At 60.7% G+C, this 19,998-nt stretch overlaps 1 protein-coding gene across 5 annotated transcripts in view; it reads left to right on the top strand.

The window, feature by feature from the left end:
- Window positions 1-19,072, top strand: part of CELSR1 (cadherin EGF LAG seven-pass G-type receptor 1) — a 149,399-nt gene extending 130,327 nt beyond the window's left edge. For 3 of the 5 annotated variants that reach the window (XM_049694601.1, XM_049694599.1, XM_004279656.3), the window contains 13 exons: window positions 978-1,104; window positions 2,821-3,021; window positions 7,815-7,989; window positions 10,919-11,031; window positions 11,398-11,477; window positions 12,828-12,954; window positions 13,670-13,795; window positions 14,162-14,256; window positions 14,528-14,631; window positions 14,901-15,050; window positions 15,442-15,672; window positions 15,937-16,198; window positions 16,989-19,072. In XM_049694601.1, the coding sequence (XP_049550558.1) occupies window positions 978-1,104; window positions 2,821-3,021; window positions 7,815-7,989; window positions 10,919-11,031; window positions 11,398-11,477; window positions 12,828-12,954; window positions 13,670-13,795; window positions 14,162-14,256; window positions 14,528-14,631; window positions 14,901-15,050; window positions 15,442-15,672; window positions 15,937-16,198; window positions 16,989-17,013 (1,816 nt within the window). In that variant the 3' untranslated portion in view covers window positions 17,014-19,072. Of the gene's footprint in view, window positions 1-977; window positions 1,105-2,820; window positions 3,022-7,676; window positions 7,715-7,814; window positions 7,990-10,918; window positions 11,032-11,397; window positions 11,478-12,827; window positions 12,955-13,669; window positions 13,796-14,161; window positions 14,257-14,527; window positions 14,632-14,900; window positions 15,051-15,441; window positions 15,673-15,936; window positions 16,199-16,988 lie in introns of those variants that run through there. The other 2 variants (XM_049694600.1, XM_049694602.1) reach the window with 2 other exon arrangements.
- The last annotated feature ends 926 nt before the right edge of the window (window positions 19,073-19,998 follow it).

Genomic DNA, 19,998 nt, shown 5'->3' with positions numbered 1-19,998 from the left:
GAGTTTTGTGCTCACTCCATGCAGCCCAAACGTTCCCCCAGACTGCAGTCCCACTAGGTGGATCGGGTCTCTGCCGCGGGGGCTCTGCTGGGCGCCCGCGCTGGGAAGCAGGTTTGGATCAGCGGGCACCACGCGCCACTCTCTCCCTCCTTCTGTAGTTTCCAAATTCCAGTTAATGAGCGACCCGCCTAGCGCCTGGAGGGCAATAGATGCTTGGCTTACAAAAGAGAATGCAGGGTCCACTTTCACGACGAGGCCGGGTTGAGGTCTGTCTGGCACGCGTTGGGCTCGGCTGTCTCGCATGGTCGGTTGATTGAACCCCAGCAATTAGGCAGCCGGGGCTCTAATTATCCTCTGCTTTGCGCTGCATCTGCCATCCCAGACCTTAAAGTTCTGGGCAAACGTGTGTTAGCCTCCACGTCCCATTTTACAGATGAGTACACTAGGGGCCAGAGAAGCTACTTGGCTCTCCCAGGGTCAGGGAGGGCAGGGCTGTGTCTGAGGCCGAGACACACCTGTAGCAGCCTGTCCCTTGGGGCTTCCCATCAGTAACACGGGGTCGTGATGGGGCCCTGCTTCCAGGCAGTTGCCGTAAAACGTTGTGCAAATATGAAGATGAAAGTATAAAACGGGTGTGAGATGTTTCTTCTTAAATCATCGAGCCTCAAAAGGAGACCAGAGCACACAGTGGCTATTTTAACAGCTGGCTAATGTCTCCGGCAAAGGGGCCTGCGACATCCCGCTGCAGTTTTACTGCTGAACGACGCGTGAACGTGAACGGCAGAGGGTGCTCATCAGAGGCCCCCACCGGCCTGGAAAGGGAAGGGAGAGGGTTCACACGGTCCCAGGGGCCGCCGGGGCTGTGGTCCTCACGGCGATGACAGTGGCACTTGGCTGGGGCACAGCGAAGATGTTGCTTGGGCTCCAGTGGGGGCGGGAGGGCCCCAGAGACCGATTCACCCTGCTTTTCTCTGCAGCATCGGTGGGACCGGAGGGTGGTCGGCCAAGGGCTGTGAGCTGCTGTCCCGAAACCGGACCCACGTCACCTGCCAGTGCAGCCACGCGACTAGCTCGGCCGTGCTCATGGACGTCTCCCGGCGTGAGGTGGGCACCGCCCCCAGGGCAACCCCTGCCCAGCTGGCAAGTGTGTCCTGGCCCCCAAGCCCGCTCTTCTGTGAGCTGCGTCTTTCCTGCTAAGGGCTTTGAACAAACTGAAGCCACAATTAAAAACTGTGCTCCAGGAGGACTGGGCAGAATCTGTTAGGATTTCCGCAACAGAACCCCCTTAGAAGAGTTTTCAAAGAGCCCAGGTTGTAAATTAGAAACGGTTCTGGCAGTCCAGAACCTCAGAGAGGAAACCCCTGGAATGCACACCTCACTTCAAAACAGGGTTCTCAGCAGTCTGTTAGGTGATGCTGTTTCTGCTGCGCTTTGAATTTTAAGGAAGAAAAGAGACGGCTGGCGGGAACAAAGGGAGTGTCTCTCTTAAGGGCTGCACACACTGGCCCCAAAGGACAAAGGAGGCTCGGTCAGGAGCCCCGAGCGGCAGCGGGACAGCTCGTGTTTGGCCTCCAGTGTTTTCGGTGGCCTCTGTGGGCCTCCAGGGAGGCAGGGGGGCCCAAGCAGGGCAGGGTCAGCCTGGCAGGGTTGTGTCCTGATGTCAGGAGCCACACCGAGGCCTGGGAGACCTCACCCTGTTTTCAGGCTGGGATGTGTCCCGGGCGGCCACACCATCATCTCTCCCAGGACTTCCCGGTATGCAGTGGCCCAAGTTTCTGTCACATTCTTGGGAGGGTGAGTCAGCCACTAGTTGCTGCTGATGGGTGTTAGGGTGACAAGAGCAGAGAGTGTGCTGGGAGCCCAAGACAGAAAGCTCCCATGGGCAGGGGCTCCAGGTCCCAGCCTGAAGGGGGTTAATTATTAGTGCTCTTTGTCAGTGGAGGGGCGGATTTGGGGGTCCTCTCATGGCCAGGAAGCTGGGCAGCACCAGGAGGGGACTCGCGGGCAAAGGAAGCAGAAGTTCAGGTAGAAGAAATTAAACCAGAGCAGGAATCAGGGCTCCCACGCCCCAGGGGCCTCAAAACCAGAGGCCAGTAAATAGCGCCCCAGCCTCGGGGAGTAAGTGCGGCTGCAGCCCCCAGCCTCTCTGAGATCCCTGAGCACTCAGTCCCCCCACCCATCCCACTCAGGCCTGGCTCCCCGAGTTCCCCGGGCAGCCCCGGCTCACAGCTCTGTGCAAGTTCAGAACGGTGCTTTCTGGAAGTTACCGGAGAACCGGAGCTGCCTGCTCCCCAAATGCCGAACCTCCGTCGGGTGCCAGGTCCCGGGCGAGTGTCCTATTTTGCAAAAAAAAGCACAGGAGACAACTGTGGTTTCCTGCAGCTGTGGCATCTCTGCCTTTTGTGTGAGCTGAGGCTCTGTTTGAAGGTCTCTCAGCTCAGAATTTGGGTGGACAGGCCCCACACCTGCCGGACAGCAGGAGTTAGGCGTGAGGTTTTTTGTCTTTCAGGGTTTTTTTCTTGTGGCAAAGGACACGTAACAGGAAAGTCACCGTCTCAGCCGTGTTTCCGTGTGTAGGTCAGGGGCATCGTGCGCGCCCACGGTGTTTGCAGCCGTCGCCGCCGACCCCCCCAGAACTTTGTCGCCCGAAGCCGCTCATTTGCTTTTTGGTTGCGGTGTTTGCTCCCCCCGAGAGCCACGTTGCAGTCACGCTGGTCCCTGCCCGCAGCGATAATACGTGAATGTGTCTTGATTGTGCAAAAGCTCCATCCGAGCCGTGGCCCTTACGTGTTCTCCCGCCTCTAACCAACCCGCCCGCAGCACGGAGAGGTCCTGCCCCTGAAGATCGTCACCTACGCCGCCGTGTCCTTGTCGCTGGCCGCCCTGCTGGCGGCCTTCGTGCTCCTGGCGCTGGTGCAGACGCTCCGCTCCAACCTGCACGGCATCCACAAGAACCTCATCGGGGCGCTCTTCTTCTCCCAGCTGGTCTTCGTCATCGGGATCGCCCAGACAGAAAACCCGGTGAGGCCCCGGCCCCTCCCCTCCCTCCACGGCCGCCCGTGGGGCCCCGTGGGAGCGCACGCTGTCCGACCTTCCACCGAGGCCGGAGGAGTCGTCCGGGCGGAGTGTCTGTTGCTGGTTCCGTCCAGCGGGTGGGAAGTTGGGAACCCAGGCCGAGCCTGTGGGCTCACTGCTTTGTGCCTGGTGGGACTCTCCCTCCAAGGGCATCCTCGGGAGCCGGGGGCTCCGTATGCCTCAACTCTTACTTTCCTGGCCCAGGCGCTAGTGATTTCATCAGAAATTACATTTGTGAAACCCAAGAGTCCTGGGAGCTGTCACTTGAGCCTGGAGCTGCCCCTGTCGCGCAGCGTCTCCCAGGCCTGCACTTGCTGGGGAGTCATGGCCACGTTTTCTGTGAAAGCCCGGGTGTTTCCCCAGAGGGGGAGAGAGAAGTCCAGGACAGGCCCAGAACTCAGGGACGTGTTGGTGGCGGCGGGTCGGCAGGGTTGACGCGAGAAGGGAGCTCGAGACTCGTGGAGGAGAGGACGGGGTTACATACGGAGTGTCTTGCTCAAGCCATCCCAGGGCACGTGGGCTCCTGGGGTATCACGTGGGCTCGTGGGGTGTTATATAGGCTTCTGGAAGTTATCGTTAGGTGATTAGATTATATAGCTGATACGATGACCTCACAGAAAAAATCCTAACCAATCTACAGACGCATTACAAGAAATAATGAAAGAGTTTAGCGAGGTGCGTGGCTATCAGAGGAGATCGATGTATATCGTCAGTTGCGTTCCTGCCCACCAGCCACCATGTGTTTAAAATGTAACTTACGAAGGAGTGGCTGGAAACGACTGCAGCAGAGACCCCAGCAGAGGCTGAGGTAGTTTGGCTTTGAAGGAGGAGAGGATGAGGCGCTGGTTGGAGCCAGAGCGGGGGTGGGGTGGGGTTAGGGTTAAGCGGGAGGCGTCTGTAGGATGGGAGAGACCTGAGCCCGAGTGATTCCAGGGGGAGGAGGGAGAAGGGGAGGCTGGTGGCTGGGGCGAGGTCCCCGGGGGGGTGGGACAGGGATCGGCCCTGGAGGGGGAGACGGCGGCACGGCCAAGATCACTGGGGAGAGAAAAGCAAGAGGAAGGAGGGAGGTTTGTGGCTTGGTCCCCGGCTGGTTGCAAGTGGTTTTTCATTTTTACAAAAGGGGTTTTCAGACTACAGGGGTCACAGCACGTCGATGGGGGTGAGGGCAGCATAGGCTCTGTGCCCAAGGCTTTACAGGCACCCTCTGGCTCATTGAAACATCCCTGGGGCCCCGGGAGGTGGCAGCATCCCTGCTCACAGGTGAGGAACCCGGGGCCAGCAAGATTGAGTGACCTGGCCCAGGGCAGACAGTTCACTGTGTGCGTGTGAGTTCATTGTTCATCGCTAGATGGTGACCCTGATGGCCCTGGGGAGACGTGAGGCCAGCTGACCACGTCACATGTGCATATGTAGTGACTCCAGGAAGCTCCCAGGTTACTACTCTCACCTAGTGCTGCTCTCTCCGCGGTGAGGGTTGTGCCCTTCCTTTCTCAGTGGACTGTTCCAGCTGCCGCATGCTGTTAACAGAGCTGACATTTCTTCATTCCTCACGCAGTGAGGACCATTGATCGTCACTGTATTAAATGTACCAAAGACCCAGACCCTAGAAGCACTCTCATCTCTGCCCACAGAGATACTCCAGACACAGACTCGGATGGTGGTACAGGGGTGTCAGGTGCCAGAATGGCCCCCTGGTGGCTGGTGGGGGAGCTGTGCCTGGCCAGAGAAGGGCTGAGCAGGACCGTCCATTCACCGTCCAGGGGGAGGGGCCAGGATTGGAAGGGGACAGGTCGGGGGTCTGGTCATCCAGAGCTTGACGGGCTGGCCGAGCAGCGCCATCTGTGTGTGGCAGGCAGCGTTGTTCCATGGGGAGCCGTGACCGGGTCTGCATTTTAGGAAGAGGGCCCTGGTGACAGGGAAGGTGGGTCGGAAGGGCAGAGATCGGAGGTCAGAGAGGCAGCCAGGATGGCGTCTTCCTAGGTCTGGTGGGTGGAGCGAGGCCAGGACAGCGGCAGGAGGAGAAGGACAGGAGTCAGGACCAGGTGGGCGCGGAGGGAGGGGAAGGAGGGGGGCGTGAAGCCACGAGTCTCCAGGAGGGGGGCCGCCAGGAGAGGTGGAAGCAGACAAGAGTGGCAGGTCTGGGTGAGGCTGGACACACCCATTCCCTGCGGGCTGAGGCGAGTGCAGAGCTGAGCTGGGGAGGCCGCCCGCACGTGAAGAGGACGCGTGTCTGTGGGAATGGACAGCCGGAGAGGGACACGTGGAGTAGAGACCCGGATGGCATTTCTGGCTCGCCGGCCAGGGCCCCTTGCAGCCTGGAGCTCTCCCTCCTCGGTTAGTGCAGGCAGGGGGCCCCTCCGGAGGCTGGCGCTGGGGAGAGAGGCGGGGCATCCAGGCAGACAACCTTGAGAGGTTTGCGTGATGACCTTGGCGGCTCAGCAGCGTGGACACGGGGAGCCCCGGGCCTGGCCAGGGGGACGGACCATGAGCGATTGTCGGGCTCCCAGGGCAGGCGGGGCGCTGGAGAGGCTGGGCCGCCCCTCTGCACCCGCCGGGCTCAGCGCCCCTCCCCTGCCTGCATGTCCTGGGGGGTGGGGGCTGTGTGACTCAGTGCAGAACCCTTCAAGGTGCCTCTGAGTGGTCTGAACAGAGGGACGGAGAGCCGGTGACAGGCCACTCCTTGCAACTAAACGCCGCGTGACAAATGCGCAGAGGCAGTCCCTCACTGGTTTCAAGCACTGACTCATCGGCCGCCTGCAAGGAGAGCTTTGCAGCCTCCATGCGCTGGTGAGCAGGAAGAGAGGGAGGAGGAATGCCGTGCACATAATTCTGGGGCTTTGGCACCGCGCCTGGTTTTGATGGGTGTTCTGTAAACTCACAATCCCATCTCTGGGTGAGGTTTTTCATCTCCCAGATCACTGGCAGGTTGAAATGATTTATTGTGCCTTAGTGTTTGTTCTGTTTCTGGAAAAGGTGGTACCTTCGGTGCCGAAGTCCCTGCATGTACATTACATTTTAGAATGTCAATTTCTGACACTTTTTTTTTTTTTCCCCAAAGGTGGTTTTGTGGGTTTACTTTTCACATTATTTAAGGCAACACGCCAGCCTCCTCACCCTTCTTCCTTCTGCTGAGCCAACGGTGCTTTGCACAGGGGCGGCTGGGGCTTGGCGTGGGGTACCCCAGCCCCAGGCTCCCCCTCCGCGGCCAGGCTGACCGCTTTGCCCGTTGCTAAGTGCGGACCCCCGTTTCCTGTCCAGCATCTGAGGCAGAGGGCATGTCTGCTTGAGTTCCTGCTTTGTGCTGTATTGGGCAAATATTAATGCTAACATGGTTCCCTCCCGCATCTCCGGGGCTTTGTTTCTGGAGAGAACTCGGCCCGTCAAGGTGGTCTTAGCCGCAGGTGGCACCTGTGTTCCCAGCAAGCCTGGGCTCTGGGGCGCTCCCGCGGGTGCGCTGCCCTGGGACTGAGCGGAGGCCTCTGCACGAGTCAGGCGGTGGCCCTCTGTCTCCTACGCTCCTGTCTGTCGGGGTGTGGGTGTCGGCTCAGGCACTGAGAGCCCGGGAGGTCGGGCTGCCACGATAGCAGCCAGGATTGGACAGGATGTTTCAGGGTGTGGCCCTGCCGTGGGCGTGGCCAGGGGCTTTCTCCTCCCCCTCCCCATGTCCTCTCTCTCCTCCCCTGCCAGTCCAGCTTCCTGGGACCTGGAGGGGAGCCTGCCCGCATCTCCCAGCAGGTGGACCTTGGGAATCCTGGACGGGCAGCCAGCCCCTCTCAGGAGGACCCGGCGAGGCTGCTCTGGGCCAAGGTGGAGGTCTTGAAGTTCCATCCCGGAGCACTTGGGACTGGATTTGCACTGACGGCCTCAGGCTGGAAGCCCAGGGTCCCACAGTGTCCCCAGCTCTCCACCACTGCCTTCCTCATGTTCTCGCACCACCTTCGGTGTCCAGGGACTCAGGGCTGGGTCACCAAGGCCCCCAGAGGCCGGGAAGCTGACCCTCAACTGCCCTGTGGAGGTTGACTTTCACTCCCTGGCACTCAGCCACTGGCCAGACACAGACCCACCGGGACAGAAACAGAACAAACGCTCTCATCCCTGTTTTCTTCCGCAGAAGGTAGAGGCTCCGTTAAATCAGCGCAGGTGCGATGACCTTGTTTTCATATGAGGGCGAGGTCACGAGGCCCGAGGCTCCTCCCTCCCGCTGGCTGCATCCGCTGGACCTCGGAGACCCGCACGAAGGCTGGGGTGGTGGGTGAAGGCCACGGTCACGGTCTGGGGCCACAGCCTGAGCAGCCTGCCTCCATGATATTCTTTTTCTAACTTTAAATGAAATGCCAACATTTAAAAATTTGGAGCCGTGACCTGAAAATACAAATTTCTAGCTTCTAATGAAAACACTAGAGGCTCGGCCAACCTGTCGGCCCTGGGTTATGCTCACGCCTGGCGCCGATCCAGGTTGGGGGGTCCCCAGGGCCCCCAGGTGCCTCACTCCGTGTCCTGCGTTCCGCATCAGGAGCCTGAGACGCTTGGGACTGTTGACACTCAGCCGCTCCTGGGTGAATCAAACAGGGAAAAACAACTGACTCGATATCCTTTTTCAGACCTGCGTGCCCTCACGTTTGCAAAGTGGCCCAACTGGGTGCGCCCCCCGCCCCTATCTCCGTGCCATCCGGCCCTCGGTCCGTGGTGCAGGGCCCGCGGGCCGGCGGGCTTCGCTGAGCGGCTGCCTCTCCCCGCAGTTCCTGTGCACGGTGATCGCCATTCTCCTGCACTACGTGTACATGAGCACCTTCGCCTGGACCTTCGTGGAGAGCCTGCACATCCACCGCATGCTGACCGAGGTGCGCAACATCGACGCCGGGCCCATGAGGTTCTACTACGTCGTGGGCTGGGGCATCCCAGCCATCGTCACAGGTGAGGATGCGCAGAGCAGCCCCGCCAGGGGGCCCGGGCTGGGGACCGACCACCACTCGGGGGACCCGCGTGGCACTGCTGATGCAGGAAGCCACGTCAGGTAAACCAGCGCCCCTGGGTGCAGGTGGCGGAGCTCTCTGGCCTCCTCCTGGGCACTCAGCAGAGGAGGGGCACCTGCACCCACATCTGCTCACACGAGTGTCATCGTCAGTGAGGGATGCGTCTCCCGTCAGGTGTGAGCTCCTTGAGACCTGGGCCCAGGCCTGTTCAGGGATTGCCTGTGGCATCTAACAGACAAACGCTCCCTTGTATGCCCGCTTTGTAGATAGATGGATGGGTGGATGGATAGGTGAGTGGATGGATGGATGGAGAGATGGGTGGATGGGTGGGTGGACAGGTGGGTGGGTAGGTAGATGGTTGGATGGAGGATAAATGGATGGATGGTAGATGGATGAACGGACGGATGGTGGATGGGTGGGTAGCTGGGTGGGTGGATGGATCGATGGATGAAAGAATGAGTTAATGAATGAACAGACAGCAGCACTTCTCAGCACACTTTTCACTAAATATGAGAAGGTCAGATTTGCTTCCTATGGGGAAAGATCCCCTCTTGCGTTCACAGAGGGAGAGCGGCACCCTCTCTCCTCAGCAGTCCCTGGCTTCCAGGGATCCAGACACGAAGTCCGAGGCCAGAGGCAGTGGGAGAAGGGGCAGATGCCGCCCCAGTGCTCTGCCCAGCAGCCACCCTGGTTTCCATGGTAGCGTCACCAGCTGGTCTCCTGAGGCCACTCTGCTCCCACCCAGTCTGGGCACCGGGCTGTCCCGTTGTGACTCCTCTCCCTGGGCTCCAAGGGACCCTGAATGACCGTTGTCACCTCCATCCAGGGCTGCTGAGGGGGGGCAGTGGGAGCCGCCCTCACCGGCAGCCACCTCCTCTTGACCCAAAGACTGAACACAGCAGACACACTACGTCGCGTGTTTCCATGCTGTTTCTGGTCAGCTTGTGAGAAAGGTGCTAATTCAGGTGGTTCCTGAGCCCCAAAGACCAGGAAGAATGAGGGCTGGGAGCAGCTGGTTTCGGGGGTCCCCCCAGTGCCCATCTACTAAATCCCTGAAGCAAGGACCTGGTCGTGCTTGGACACTCAGGGCACTCATCTTTAATTTCATCTTCAGTCTGCCCAGAGCCTCTATTGTTATTTGGGTTTTTTTTTTAATTAGCAAGTTAATCTCAGAAACCAGAACATCGGATTTTATTTACATCAAGTTCTATGAAGAGAAACGAGGAAGTCAGGTCAGGATCATTTGCCAATTTGCATATTTTACAAAAGGAAAAAAAGTTTGCTGTCTGCTTTTCTGTGCCCCAGTAAACTCAGAGCGTGGTTCCTGGTCTATACTGTACCCTGTTCCATCTCCACCTGTGTGGTCACCTCAGGCAGCCCCTCCCGACGGGGCTGGATGGAGCAGAGTGTCTCCATGGGACCCTGCATGGGGACAGCCCTTGTCTCAGATGTGGGGCCTGACCCAGCCGGGCCTTTGGGATCCGGGGGGCACGGGGGATGGGGGCCTGAGGCCAGCTCCCCATGTGCTTTCCTTAACCCCCACCAAGTCTCAGTTGCCCAAGAACGCGGGAGCATTCGCACACTCCTTCATTCGTTCATTCAGGGCGGGCCTCTTCTGTGCGGGGCTCCGTTCTAGGCCCGGGATCAGAGCAGTGAGTGAGAACGGCAAAGCCTGTGTCTTCCGGGAGTCGTCCGTCCAGGGAAGACGGGCATTAAGTGATGGTGAACGTGACTCTAGGCTCATCCACAGACCCTGCACTGAGGGGTGGGCTCAGAGCCAGGGGACGGGGGAGGATGAGACCTGCTCTCATCTGGGGGTGGGGTGGGGGGCAGGCCAGGAAGGCTTCCTGGAGGAAGCACTCTTTACACTGGAGGGCTCGCAGGAACCAGGCTGCTGTGCTGGGGGGTGTGCCTTCAGGGCTCCGCATGTGCAAGACCTGAGTGGAGGAAGGCTGGTTGGGGACTGACCTGAGGCTGGGCTGGGGCCGAGTGGGGGGGTGCCACGCGGTCTGGAGTGTGGCCGTGGCCACGCCACAAAGGGCCTAGAAGGCTGCGGAAATACCCGTGTCCGTCTCCTGAGGGCAGTGGGAAGCCATTGTAGGGTTTTGAGCAGTCGGTGGGGAGACTTGACCCTTTAGGGCTTAAGCAAGGGAGTGTGGCCTGTGGAACAGTCCAGGCCAGGTCCGGGGAGGCCACGGCGCGGAGTGGGCTGCTGCTTTGTCCTAAGCAAGGTCTGTGTTGGAGAAGCCACTCCAGACTTCACCTTGACGGTTCTGTAAGGGCAAGTCCTGCTCTAGCTTGTGACATGGTTAGAAACCATGGCTGTGGCTTAGATAACATAGGAAACTCCTCATTTGCCTAGCACCTTGGAGTGGTGACCCTTCCTGGGGTGTGTGCATGTGCGTATATGTGTGTGTGTGGCGTGTGTGCTCTGTGCACGCACATGAGTGTGGCGTGTGTGGCATGTGCCTGCCCTCAGGTCCTTGCACCTGTGGTCCATGGCCATGTCCTGGCTTCCACGTGGCCCAGCAATCAGGGCATCCCCATCGTGCTTCGTGCCTGGTCCTGGCGGGTCCCGTCACCTCCGTCTTCTGTCTCTCTCCCACCTCCGTCAGCAGCCCTGGCCCAGGTGGGCTCCCCACCTCTGGGGTGAATCCGCGAGCAGGTCTGGCCATGGTGGGCCTGTGACTGGCCTTTGCTGGGAGGGGACCTGGGCCTTTGTCATTTCCCGGCTGTTTATCTCGGGTTCCCCGCCCTTCCCTCTGAGCGCCATGCCGGGGGCCCCGGGTCCTGCCTGGGGTCTGGGAACACCCTGTTGTGGCCACCCCCCCATCGGGGTGGCCCTCACTCTTCTCCTCCCTGTTGTCCAGGACTTGCGGTGGGCCTGGACCCCCAGGGCTACGGAAACCCGGACTTCTGCTGGCTGTCCCTTCGTGACACCCTGATCTGGAGCTTTGCGGGGCCCGTCGGAACCGTGATCGTCGTGAGTGCCGGGGGCTTCTCAGAACCCCTGACTATCAGGGTCGTGGGAGGCCGGGTGCCCCTTGGGTACGCTGGCTTGAAGGGTGTTTGGGGCCGATGGGTTACCAGCTCCGCTGAGCATCTGGGCGGACAGGAAGGGCTGACCTCACGGTGATAAAGCCTTGTCCTCAGACCCGTGGGTGCTGGGATCTGGTCCAGGTCCGCGTCCACCTCCAGCAGGCTCCTGGGCTCTGAGGCCTCGTCCCAGAGGCACCTCCCGAGATGTGGGCTGAAGACCCTCAGAAGCCTTTGGCTTTTGAAGGTCTCTAGTGACAGTACAATGGAGCGGCCACTGGACTTCGGGTTTCTCCGTTTGGTTTGTTTTCAGGTCAACACAGTCATTTTTGTCCTGTCTGCAAAGGTCTCCTGCCAAAGGAAGCGCCATTATTATGAGAGAAAACGGGTCGTGTAAGTTGTTGCCTAACCCGGTCAGTGGGTGGGACCTGACGTGGGGCCAGCCCCACCCGAGACCCCTGCCTGTCCCCATGAAAGTGCCCGTCACCGGGCCCGTCCAGGGCGTCATGGCAGCCACGTCAGTGGGGAATCAACAGGCCGCAGTGGGGAGAGGCCAGCCGTGTCTGGACGTGTCTGGGCTGTGCCGAGTGGAGTCTGGATCTCTCGGGGGAGAGCTGGACATCGTGGAGGAAAGCGAGGGAGGCTGACCACAGGGGGACTGGGGCAGGTGGCCGGCCGGGGTGGCAGCCTGGACCAGGGAGGGAGAGATGTTTAGGATGTAGGACCCACGGGGTTTGTGGTGGAGTCACTGAGGGGAGAGGGGGTAGCAGTGACGCCTGGGTGTCCTCGCCTGGACCAGCAGGAGGAGGGGGATGGTGACAGCCGGGTGCGGGGAGGTGCCAGGGCGCCTGGACACTCCCTGGAGTCAGACAGGGTGGGGGTGGGGGATGGAACTTTCTGGGTTGGTGGTGACAGTGATGCCGACACCACAGGAGTGGAGGAGCTCGCCCAGCGAGAGGGTGCAGCGCAGGAGGATGGGGCCCAACAGAGAGGGGGCCTCCCATGTTTTCAGGTTGGGAGAGAGCAGGGGACCCACAGAAAAGCCTTGCGGGAGGCAGGCAGGGCAGCTTCGGGAGAGCTCAAGCCACGAGAGGGTCGGGGGAGGGGAGGACAAGGGTGTCCACCGGGCCCGAGCTGGGGGTCCAGGGAAGGGAGGATGTGTGAGGAGGGGCTGAGGGGCCGCAGAAGGTGCCGGTCCACCCGGCGCACAGGAGAGCAGAGTCTGAAAAGGCCACGGAGGAGCAGAGACCGCGGGCAGGGGACGCGGAGTCGGGGTCCAGCCTGCTCCACCGTCGTCCGCTTCCTCCCCGCCCCAGACCTACCTTTCCCAGCCCTTGCCTCACGTTAGCACACGCAGTTCCCTCCAGCACCCCACGACCCCACCAGGGATGCACGTCACCGTCCGTTCCCCTTCGGCTGGGGAGACCGAGGCAGAGAGCAGGAAGCCCTTGCTAGGAGCCTGCACGGCGGGCCTGACACCTTCTCGCCACGCACCTCCTCCAGGTCCACGTACCTTCCGGGCCGTGCACCAGGCTTCCCGGAGTCGCTGTGGGTGCAGCCCGTGTACCAGCCTTGGCTCCTAGTTTCCTATTTACCTGTTTGCTTTTTAACTGCTCCCCACTAAGCTGTCTTTTCCCCTGTGTGAGCCAGGGGCTGCCTCATGGTAGATGCTTCGAAAGGGTGTGGGAAGGAAAGAGGGTGGGGGATGGACGCTGCAGCCATGCCCCTGTCCCGCCCCCGCAGTTCCCTCGTGAGGACGGCCTTCTTCCTGCTGCTGCTCATCAGCGCCACCTGGCTTCTGGGGCTGCTGGCCGTGAACAGCGACGCGCTCACCTTCCGCTACCTCTTTGCCGTCTTCAGCTGCTTACAGGTGGCTGGCTGTCAGAACGATCTGGCGGGGCCCAGGGGTCACCTGTCTGAAATGCCCCAACCCCGAGTGGCCCCGAGAGGGTCCCCGGGGAGATCCTTGACCTGGCGTCCGGGCTGTGTTCTCGCTCTCTGGACACACGGGGCTGCACCGTGGCTGTCCTTCCGGTGTCGGCGCAGTTTGTTAGGGGTTATGGTGAAGCCTCGTGGTCCTGCCACCGAAAAAAAGGCGCCTGTTGCTCCAAAGGCAGCTCTGCCCCGAGCCCTCCCAGGGACCCCCATTCCATGGCCTCCTGTGTGTCTGTCGGGACGCAGTCCTCTGCTCACCCCCTCCCCGGCCAGGATAAATCCCACTGTGTCCCCAGGAGGATGCTGGCCACTTACTGTCCACACCGTGGACCCTGATTAATGATGCAACATTGGGGATCCAGATGGCCCGGGGGCTGGGGCCTGGGAAGGGGTCCTCCAGGCACCGGGCGTGCGGGCTGCCCTGACCAGGCCCCCGACCTGGAGAAATTGGAAGCCCCCGGGGCAGGGAGGCCGGGCGTGGGCCATGGTGGGCGTCTGCAGCCGCGGCGGCCCTGGGCACCGTCAGCTCCACGTGGCTGAGCTATGCTCCGTGCATCCTCCGGGCAGGCAGGTGGGCGGTGAGGCAGCGGCAGGGCCCTGGCTTCTCTATGGGGGCCAAGCCCGGCGCTGACCTGCCCCCTCCTCTGCAGGGCCTCGCCGTCCTCTTGCTCCACTGCGTGTTCAACAGAGAGGTCCGGAAACACCTGAAGGGTGTGCTCGCTGGGAAGAAGCCGTACCCCGACGACTCAGCCACCACGAGGGCCACCCTGCTGACGGTAGGGGGCTCCCGGGGATGCCAGGGCCTGGACCAGCATCAGACACAGCCCCTTGGTCTCGCGTCCCCCACAAAAGGGGGCATCACAGATCTGTCCCCGGAGTGTGGCATCCAGCCTTCCCTGCAGCCCCGGGAGCGAGCCGAGTCGACGGGGTGGGGTCTGTCCAGCTCACAGCCTCTTCCCCCGCCATGGCCGGCGGGGATCCTGTCTAGAAGCAGGGCCGGTGGGAGCTGCCACCGGGCCGCTGTGCCCTGTTCCCGGCAGGGGCACGGTCAGGGTGCTGCACGGGGGCTTGTGGTGGGGACCGAGCCACCCTCTGCGCCCTGGTGGCCTCTGCTCAGACGATAACCAGCCCCCTTCCCCCAGCGCTCCCTCAACTGCAACAACACGTACGGCGAGGAGCCCGACGTGTTCCGCACGGCCCTGGGCGAGTCCACCGCCTCGCTGGACAGCACCATCAGGTCAGGCCGGGCCGGCGCCCCTGCTGTGGCCGTGGGGGGGGAAGCTCTCCGAGCAAACGTGGGCTTTGCCGCCTTCGCCCCGAGCTATGTGCCCTGCTGTTTGAGTCCACGTGTGTTTATCCGTGTGCTCCGGGAGTCTCGTGGCAGAGAACCTTCCAGAGCCCAGTGTGGCTGCCCTGGCACACGCAGAAGGCGCTGGGTGATGGCGGGGGGCCGGTCATGCATCCCCCAGAGCAACGATGCTGAGCCCACCCACCTCTACTCTCTCCAGGGACAAAGGGGGCCAGAAGCTCAGCGTGTCCTCTGGGCCGGCGCGGGGCGGCCACGGGGAGCCAGACGCGTCCTTTGTACCCAGGAGCACCAAGAAGCCCCATGGTACGTGTCCCCTGGGGCGCGGTCTCCCGTCAGCCTGCGCGTCTCCCTCCTGGGGGTCATGGCGAGAGCTTCCTGCTGGCTCTCGGCTGCCCCGTGGGCCCCTCGGTCACCGGAGAACGTACAGCCTTGAAGAGGTGGCCACCGCACACTGGGAGGGTCAGCGGGCACCCAGTGCCCTCCAGTGCCCGGGCCCAGGTGGCTCCAGTCTGCAGGAAGCACCCCGCCCCCCGCCCCCCGCCTGAGCCCTGTCCCTCCCGCCTGCCCTGCAGGCCACGACTCGGACTCGGACAGCGAGCTGTCCCTGGATGAGCAGAGCAGCTCTTACGCTTCCTCACGCTCCTCCGACAGCGAGGACGACGGGGTCGCGGCTGAGGACAGATGGGACCCGGCCCAGGGCCCCGTGCACAGCACCCCCAAAGGTGAGTGAGCCCGCTGGCTGCAGAGCGGCCCTCAGCCGTGGCTGCCTGCCCCTGGGACGGGGCTGCGGCGGCAGGAAGGACAGCCCCCAGCTCACCGTCCGCAGAGGACAGGTGACGTCTCAGGGGTCTCTGTGGGACCCTCACAGCCAGGACTCCTAACCCCACTGCTGCAGGGAGCACGACGCTCCCGGGTGTGGGGATGGGGGGCGGGGGCTTGAGGCTGGGATCCCACCCCAGGACCTTCCCTCTCAGCCTCGGTGTCCCCACCTGGATGGCGCGGCCCTGCCAGGCCTGCGGGTCGGGGACCGTGGGTCAGCGCCGCTCGGGACACGCCCCCGCTGAGCCGAGCAGGCAGCCGCCCTGCATGTTGAGGGTCTGTCTTGTGCCTCAGTGGACTCTGTGGCCAACCACGTCCCAGCCGGCTGGCCTGATGAGAGCCTGGCCGGGAGCGACAGTGAGGGACCGGGCGAGCAGCCCCGCCTGAAGGTGGAGACCAAGGTCAGCGTGGAGCTGCACCTGGACGAGCAGGGCAACCACTGCAGCGAGCGCATCCCGGCCCGGGAGAGTGGGGGCCCCAGGCCCGCGGCCGCACCGCCCAGCCAGCTCCCCGAGCAGAGAAAAGGTGCCGAGGGCCCACTGTCCCTGGAGCTGGGGGCTGGGAAGTCCCTGGTCCTGGGGGAGGCAGGCCCAGGCACGGGGTTCGGGGGTGGGGTCCGTGGGGCACGGGGGTGGTGCCCGGCGGGGCAGGGGTGAGACCCGAGGGGGAGAGGAGTGGCCGAGAGCTCAGCTCTGCATGACAGTCCCTCCCCGAGCCCACTGCATCCAGCAGAGGCAGCCTGATCGTGACCTTCTCGGATCCCCCCGACCCCCCCAACCCCACCCCCAGGCATCTTGAAAAACAAAGTCACCTACCCGCCGCCACTGACGGAGAAAATGCTGAAGTCGCGGCTGCGAGAGAAGCTGGCTGAGCGGGAGCAGAGCCCCGCGTCCTCGCGGCCGTCCTCCCTGGCCTCCAGCGACGGTGTCCGCGCCCCCGACGGCGCCATCCCCGCCAAGACGCTGCACCGGGAGCCAGGGCGCGAGCACCTCAACGGGGTGGCCATGAACGTGCGGGCCGGGAGCGCCCAGGCCCACGGCTCCGGCTCTGAGTGAGTAGCCTGGGCCGTGGCGGGAGGGACGGCGGGGGTGGCCCCCAGCCAACCTCCCCGTGGTCCCCCGTCTGGAGGACAGGCCCCGAGCACAGAGGCGTGCCCAGGCAGAGGCCCGGGGGCTGCGGTGGGCTTCCACCCGGGAGAGGGCCCCTGCTTGGGATCAGGAGGCCGGAGGTGCAGCAGACGCCTGTCAAGGCCCTGTGTCCCGTCCAGCCCTGAAGCTCTAGGACTTGAGACCATGTGGGACCAAACGTTTTATGAGCAGTTTCCTTGGCCCAGGGTCATTACTGCCCCATTTTGTGGTTAAGGAGACTGAGGCTGGGGCGGGGTGGGGGTGGGGGCGCCTGGCCGCAGAGTCGCGGAGCTGGGATCCCGCTCCAGACGTCCCCGGGAGGTGGGGAGAATGGGAGCCGGGTCTTCTAGAACAACCTTCCTAAAACTTAGAGACTGACTCGGCTTGCTAGCCTTGGTGCTCTGGGCGCCGTCCGAGGCCAGCCCTGGGGAGGACGCTCAGATGGGCCTGGGTCTCCGGGTGGCCCTGGCCGTCGGGGGTACAGGTTGATTGTCCCCTCCCCTGCCTGCCAGTGTCGCTGTGTCCACGCATGAGCTTGCCCTCCGTGGAGCCTCCGGGCACCCCGTCCCCTGAGTGGGGGGTTCTGCCCCATGCCCCCCGAGTGGGGGTCTGCCCCTGCACAACCTCGGACCCAGCCCAGCTGCTGGCTTCACGGGGGGCAGGGGCCGTCCTCGCTGACCCTCCGCCTGCCTGACGGCTTCTTCCCACGCGCAGAGGCAGTAACGAAACTTCACTTTGAACCATCAGGAAACCGTGAAGACAAGCCCATCACCTCCGCCCAGGCCTCTGTGCTGTGTCGTTGTGCTCCTGGACCTTGGAGCTCAGGGGGGTTCCCTGCCCTGTCAGCGAAGCAGGCCCTGGTGGCGGGGGCCCCATGGGGCTGCAGTGGTAGCCCCGTGACTGGCATGACTGAAGGTCCAGACACAAAGCGCTGAGCTGCCCCGGAGGCTCAGGGCCCCTTAGACCCGTGACAAGTGCCAAAGGCCACAGGCACGGGAGGCGTGGACTCCCGGGCCGGCACAGCTCAACCCTCGGACTGCGGACAGAGCCAAAACCGTGCGCTGGCCTGGCCGGGACAGGGCCCAGCAGGAGAGCTGGCCTTGAGAGGAGCCGCCGGGCCGGCTGGCCAGGACTCAGGGCCGCAGGCAGCTCCCTGCAGTGCAGGCCCGGGGCCAGCAGCTCCACAGCCCTCTGCAAAGGCAGCCCTTGTCTTGAAGCAGATCGCTTTCCTTTGTTGCAAAGGTGTAGATACTGCTGTATATTTGTATGGAACTTTGAAAAGGCAAAAACCTCTGTATATTTCGCATGCGTACTGACTCTGTCCATACTGGGAGATCTGTGGGATGATCTCTCCCTCTTTCTGACGTCAGGAAGATTGCACAGCCAGCCTGGAGTCTGGCACGCATCCAGCAACTGGTGTCCCAGCAAAGCAGAGGTGGGTAGTGTGTAGGGAGCGCTGCTGGACAGAGGTTCCGGTTCTGCTTCCAGCCCAGAGGCAGGAGTCCGTGGGCATCACACGTGGCCGCCTGGATGTGCAGCACATTTGCATTTGCGATGCTTGCCCTCAGCTCCCATCTGCCTGGACGGGTGTGGCTCCGAGACAGGGCCATCTGGGGCTGGACCAGGAGCTCTGCTGAGTGAGTGTGGGATGCAGGTGCACGCGGCCGCGACCGACACACTGGTCATCCCTTGCCCCCTTCGCTGGGGTGGGCCCCACTCTGAGCCCCGCGGGGCCTCCCTGGCCCCCTTCCCGGTCAGCGGTACTGCAGGTGGGGAATTCCTTTGTTCCTCTGCTCCTGTTCTCGGTGGGACTGTAAAATGTTCACACGTTCCTGATTCAGACGGAGGTATGAGGTCTTCCAGGATGTCACATTCCTTCCTGCCAATTTTCTAGCTCTTTTAGAGTCCGAGGAGCTCCAGGCAGGCGGGGGTCTCACCCCCAGAGTCTGACCAATTACTTCATTTTGCTTCAAATGGCCAATTGTGAGAAGGGACAAAGCCTCAGCACACTGTTCAATAGTTACCAAGCTGTTTTTTGGAAACTCACACCAAGGACCGGCTGTGACTCCCTCTGTGGGCAGTCGGCACAGCGTGGCCTGAGGGGCTGTGGAACGGGGCCCAGAATTACTCAGACACGTCTTATTTCAGTGTTTCTGTTGTTCCTCAGTCGGATGCCCAAATAAACGGTCAGCACAGCTGCCTCCAAATACGAGAAACCATAAAATATGATGAAAATCAAGTAAAGTGCAAAGATGTCCATACTGTATTATTTTGATGAAAATGCGAGTATTGTTAGTGGCTGAGAGGAAAACATACCTGATACTCAGGTCTAAGACCACAGGCTTCATACAGAAATGAAATGAGAACCCAAAGCCCTCACACTTGAATGAATTATAAATGTGCCTTAGCAGGGGAGTGGCCTTTTCAAGATACAAAAGAATAGTACCTTCAAATGTTTACCATTGAGGAGACATTTTCTAAGTAAAAAAAAAAGTGGAAATATTTTTTAGTCTGAACACTTCACTTTCGTATTGTCCCATAGTCTTCTGCAACTGGACTTTGTCCCTTGAGATGTATTTAGTTTTTTCATTTGATCAGAACTGTTAACCAAAAAAACAACTGTCAGTTTTATTAAGACAGGAAAAATGTAAACCTATTTTTGTGACTTAAGACTTTATGAGAGATAGACACTGGAGGTTTTTTTAAACAAATGTGTATTTATTAATGTTCAGAACACTGGAATTGCAACACAAATGAGGAAAGAGTCTACAATAAATTAAGATTTTTTTGCATTTGTACTTTTGCTGTCGGGTTTTCCCCCCACTCCTGCATCCCTGTTGCCGCCCCTTCCTAAGGCAGCCCTGGAAAAGGGACCATGTACAGGATGCCGACAAGCCCGGGGGAGCAGGAGCCATTCCGGAACCTTCTATCCGTTTCCTGCTCATCCAGACTCTAGCACCTTGCACTTCAAAATGTTTTCCTGCACCAACCTCTCCTGTCCTTCTGGGACGCCAGTGAACACAACTGGTTCCTGAGGCTTCGTTCATCTGTTTTCACTCTTGTTTTCTCTCTGTTCTTCAGGTTAGATCATTTCTAGTGATCAACTTTCAGGTTGACTGATTCTTTCCTCTATCATCTCCATTCTGCTGTTGAGCCTGTCCAGTGATTTTTTTTTCTTTTAAATACTGTAATTTTAAGTTCTAAAATTTCCATTTGGTTCCTTTTGATTAATTTTATTTCTCTACTGAAGACTTCGAGTTTTCCGTGAATTTCGTGTTTACCTCACAGAGCATGATGATAACAGGAGCTTTAAATTCTCTAGTAATTTGGCATCTGGGTCATCTTGGGGCCGCAAATCTGTTTTCTTTTCTCTCTGTGTTTCCTGGTTCCTTGTGTGCTAATTTCAAACTGAATCCTTGATTGACATTTTTGAATGTTACGTCATGAGCCTCAGGGTCCTGTTAAAATGTGCTGGCAGATGTCAGTTGTTTGTTTTAGAAGGCGGTCAACCCCATTAGGTTCAGACCACAAGTTCTGTCTCCTTCTGTGGCTGTGACTTTGCTGTGCTGCCTTGGGTCCACTCTGTACACCTGCCACTCAGTTAGTCTAGGACTTGGGCTGGTTTATGTCCGTTCTGCCCTCAGAGCCTTTCATATGCTGCTTTGGGTCTGTTCCAACTCAGGGTGAGCCAGTGCCTGTCAGTATATATGGAAAGCGAGGGGTC

Source organism: Orcinus orca, chromosome 11, assembly GCF_937001465.1.
Source record: "Orcinus orca chromosome 11, mOrcOrc1.1, whole genome shotgun sequence".
Taxonomy (NCBI): domain Eukaryota; kingdom Metazoa; phylum Chordata; class Mammalia; order Artiodactyla; family Delphinidae; genus Orcinus; species Orcinus orca.
This window is presented reverse-complemented; position numbering and strand designations above follow the sequence as displayed.